Source organism: Bremia lactucae, linkage group LG1, assembly GCF_004359215.1.
Source record: "Bremia lactucae strain SF5 linkage group LG1, whole genome shotgun sequence".
NCBI lineage: Eukaryota > Oomycota > Peronosporomycetes > Peronosporales > Peronosporaceae > Bremia > Bremia lactucae.
The window spans coordinates 12,305,589-12,310,467 of record NC_090610.1 but is presented as its reverse complement, the minus strand read 5'-3'; the positions used below and the strand labels follow the sequence as shown (position 1 = coordinate 12,310,467).

Sequence of the window (4,879 nt, the reverse complement as noted above, 5' to 3'; positions counted from 1 at the left end):
TCCATGTGCCATCAACTTGTTATGTACCTGGCATATTAACAAAAATGTCCTTGCAAACTTGAAGAGAAATTTGCGACAACTGAAGCTTGGGAGAAATTTTATGCAAATTGGCATAAACTCTGTGCATCACCCACCGAGAATGCATATTTTGAGAATTGCCAAGAAGTTGAAAGGAAATATCCTTTGGGTTCTGCATACTTAAATGCAACCTGATTGATACATAAGCATAAGTTTGTGTTAGCATGGACAAAGTCTTTCAAACACTTTGGGCATACAACAACGTCGCGTGTGGAAGGAGGTCATGCTACTATTAAAAAAATGGATAGCAATTTTTACTGGCAGCTTACCAGTTGTCTATGAAAAGCTGCTTCTTGCATGCCAGCAGCAGCAGGAGACCATCAGCTATCAGGTAGCTTATGATCAATCTCATGATATGATCCAGTTGCGAAATGAATTCTGGACTGTAGTTAATAGAAAGATATCTCATTTTGCTCTAAAAATGGTTAGTTCTGCCTTACTACATGCCTTCCAGCATAAGCTTTTCTAACATTTTTTAAACATAGGTACATAATCAGTATCAAAGGGCACTGCCCAATGAGGATAAGAACATAAATTTCTGTATCCACACCTTTTCAAGCAATTACGGATTACCTTGCTCCCACATCATCAGGCATCTGCATGCTGCGAATGATAATCTGACTTTGGACCAATTGACTCACATTGGTGGCTGCATAAGCCAGTGGAACCAACCAACATTCTTTGATCCCTGCAAGAACATTTACAGATGTTATTGTTCATCTTCAAGAGCAAAATGCAATCCTGCCTCCACACCAGCAGCTACTGTTTGAACAAAACTTAATGAGAGCAAATGAAGATCTGCCTGTCAGAGATCCTGTGTTGAGACGGCAGCGTGGATGGCCCACTGGAAGTACACGACGTGATCCCTCAGCTTTTGAATATGTGGATGGAACAGCAGACACTTCTGCAGCATTTGGCAGGAAGCGAAAGCGTGGTGAATGTCAAGCAGAGGGGCATAATGAAAGGACATGCCCTAAACGCGAAAGATTTCCAACAATTCTTGGAGCAGATGTTATAGGCTTTGGAAGCACTGAATCCAGAGAATTGAAGAAGTACCTTTGAGGACACCCTAAAATAATATAAGAACTTGTACATACCGAAGCATGTTTGCTTGTCAGTGGAAATAGGAGACGTTGACAGTGAAACTTTAACACCCTTTCGTTTCAGCGTTAGCTTGATAAATGGGAGCTGCAACAACGCAGGCCATACCATTTAATATACGTCCTAAAAATTGCGCATTGGGGAAGCCTTGTCAATCCATCTGCACAATTCTCGTCAAGATGATAAACTAGACGTGATACAGTAGTTTTGGGCTTTTCCAAGCAAGGCAGCACTTTTAATTGTTCCATCAGCTACTAGTGCGCGCTACCTAATGTAAACTGGTTTGTTAGTTGCTTTCGAAAATGCCTGTTTTCGTGTTTCACAATGTGACTCTTCGTAAAATTTCATCGCGATGGGCTGTTGTTTACTGCGCATAATAAAGCAATTACAATGTGAGGGCCTCACGCCAATGAAGTGTGCTCATCAGCAACAAGCACACAAACATAAAGCTTGCACTCGCTCAGCACTTGGTAGGTGAGTCGAAAAGTACTTAAATCGAGAATTGTTCCCGAATCAACCCAGAGACGTAATCATTAAAATACTTGCGCGAGGATCATAGCACGCTTGCGCCATAAGCCTAGTCCAATCGAGTCGGCTTCTAGCTCTAGCTTGCGTGAAAACGGTAAATCCACGGCGAGCTTTACTATCTATAGACTTGTGCAACCAAATCAGTCCGATAAAGATACACATCAATCAATATTGTCGTACCAGGTCACTTATCTGTCCGTAGTCTGGAAAAACGAGCGTCAGCAATCCATAGACCAGCAGACTAAATGATTTTTTTCCGCGCCGTGACCTACCTCATCCAGGTCAAACCGATTGGTTACTTCATAAGCTCTGCTAGCAATCAAGAATAAATCATTTACTAACGGTCGAGGCCGTGAGCGGCTTCGTGAAACATAACCGCTGCTAAGGTGTCCTCGTTGCTCATAATCTTAAATAGGTCTGAGTGTACAAAGACTTTGCACCCAGGAAGGCAGAAGGCGTTGGGCTCTTCAGATTCAATTACGTGAAAAGTCCACTTCATTAACGGCGCGTTTGATTTCTGCTCGATCATGCGACCAACTCGTGCCCCTGCACGCGACATCACTAAAGTGTTAATGTGAGTATTCAGCTTGAGCTACCGCAATAGATTTACCGGATGCGACTTTGGCATCAGTCGACCGTGGCTTAAAATTTCACGATACGCTTGTTCGCCAAGTTGCTCCTCGTACTTCCGAGACAGAAGCATGATACGACGTCTATTGGTTAGCGGTATAGTCCCCACATGACTTACAACATACACTAAATAAGCAGCTCAGTAGGCAGAGATTATCAATAAGGTGGGAAAGTTAGATGACGCACATCCAAGGGCACTTGCAGATACAACAAAAAGCGCTTGAATTTGAGGGGCATGGGCTCCCAGTCTTTGCGTCGATAGCGAACTTTCATAAAGCCATTTGAATGGGTTGACTGAGCCCATCAAACAAAATTGTAAGTCCAAGAACGTCACCTTTTTTGGATAAAATTGTAGTGATGTTTGCCTTGTGTTAAGTACATAAGCATTTGGAGGTGAGAAGTATTAAGCATAGAGGATCTTTGAACTAAAATTAAGTAGATTAAAGAGCTGTAGAGAACCCTCCCAAGAAGATACATAGACTATAGCAAAAAATAGCTGTACCAGCACTGTACCAGCTGCTGGTAGAGTGTCGCTATACAAAATGGGGGGTCGCTATACCGACGGCCATAATTCAATGTGATCCTTGCTTTTTCCACTGAATCAACTCGTCTTTAATTTACAAAATGTTAGTATCGCAACTTACACAGGCGATATTAGCATAGGAAATTATGAAAATATTAATTTCGGTGTAAGCGGGCACGTCGTAATGCGGCCACGCTCTACTTAGACACAGACTCTAGCACAGCGAGGAAGCGGTTTAACCTGCTTCTTTTGCGTGCAGTGAGGTAGTTGTGGAGAGATGCGAGCCCTCACCCAGGGCGAAGAAAGGGAATAGACATCCCCTTTTACTCTCTTCGAGTTGTCAACACAACACGGACAGGATTACCCCACGTGAGGCATGGAAGCCCAGCCTCACGTGACAACCGATACAAATTATACTTTGCACCGGTTGGAGTTCGTTTCTCAAACTTAACGCAATTCGCGTTAAGTTTTTGAAGCCAAGCTTCGCGTCCAATGTCTTTAACATTGCGAATGAACGCGCTCCAGGCTTGCGTAAGCGAGACTTTATCTCGCTTATTGTTGCCACTAAACCATCGATGCTTAAGAAAAGCATCGAGATAAAAGTCTTCCTCAGCGCGAAAGTTCTTCGCGCTGGGATCAAGGCCATGTCAAGGCCTATTGTCTGTACGACATATTGTCGCAATAATAAAGATAATAGAGATATTATATATGTATGTAGGAGTAGTTTCTCCAGACAAGCTATTAACTAACCGTTCTGGCAAAAGCCACAGCTTCTTTCAGGTGCAAGATGAGACATTTTGCTGTCTTCACTACCTTGAGTAGTACCCACTGAAGCAGGGGTACCACAAGAACTTTTCTTACGATGGCTTACGCCATCGTCGCCTTGCACAGAAACAGGTGCCGGTGACCGTACGGGAGATCGTACGGGCGATGAGGGATCATCCTCATCGTCGATCCAAATAGACTCTTACACGTCTATCAGAATGAGCCCTCTCATTCGAAGGCTCATTGTCAGCAGCCTGACGGATATCAGACGACTGTTTTATTCTCCCCGAGTCAGCCATTTCATCCAACTCGCACTCGCAGTCGACCTCCAAAGAGGGGTCGTATTCACGTGGAGAATCACCACGTGCACCCGCAACATTTAATGTTGTGCGAGTGGAAGATACTACGGCAGACGTTCCATCTGCCGCAAGAGATAACAGTGCGTCACCCGCGGCTGCACGAACCGCAGCCGAAGGCGCAGCGCTATCGTCACTCCGCATGAGTTGCTTCTTCATGCGATGAGAATTTAAAATGATGGTTCTGACGAATCAACATCGTTTTAAAAATAAGTGGTCACATAGCGACCAGTCCATCCAATGACAGTCAGAGTGATTGTCGTTTAGAGGAGGAGTGATGTAACGGGGCGTATCGTTACATGAAATTAACACTTAAAGATTGTTAATTAATATATTATCTAAAAGGTAAATAATATTTGCAAGATATTACTTTATATAGTAATATTCAGAATTCTTATCCATAAATGGGTATAGACCATTATACCTATTTATTCCGCAGACTAATCAGCTGTAGGAGTAATCAAAGAGAGAGTTACAGATAAGATAGAGATAAGAATTCAATTACATCTTTAGTATTAGATTATGATTAAGTTAGCATTAACGGATAGAAAGAAGAGATACTTAATTATATTGATACTCTACCGGGGCACTACGACTTGTACTGAAACAGTACAAGTCCACTTCGCACTGCTTCAGTTGCAAGTGGTGCCTTACGTTATTTCACGTACACTAGTACGTGCAGAGGAAGACTTCTTTTTAAGGAACTAGCTTAAAGAGGGTAAAATGAAAACTGTATTAATATAATTAAGTATCTCTTTTTCTATCTTTGTAAATGCTAACTTATTTATAATCTAATATTAAACATGTAATTTAATTCTTATCTCTATCTTATCTGTAACTCTCTCTTTGATTACTCCTACAGCTGATTAGTCTGCGGAATAAATAGGTATAATGGTCT

The 4,879-nt window shown here is 42.3% G+C and overlaps 1 protein-coding gene across 1 annotated transcript; it reads right to left on the bottom strand.

Annotated features, from left to right (window-relative positions):
- Positions 1-320: 320 nt before the first annotated feature.
- On the bottom strand, positions 321-2,410 carry CCR75_005362 (uncharacterized protein; the record flags this gene model as incomplete). Its single annotated transcript, XM_067963443.1, is given in 7 exon segments — positions 321-587; positions 720-1,108; positions 1,176-1,603; positions 1,644-1,826; positions 1,980-2,019; positions 2,046-2,299; positions 2,318-2,410. 4 exon segments carry the CDS (start codon positions 2,408-2,410, stop codon positions 1,713-1,715), a joined length of 501 nt encoding a protein of 166 aa, XP_067815405.1. The 3' UTR covers positions 321-587; positions 720-1,108; positions 1,176-1,603; positions 1,644-1,712.
- Positions 2,411-4,879: the final 2,469 nt, after the last annotated feature.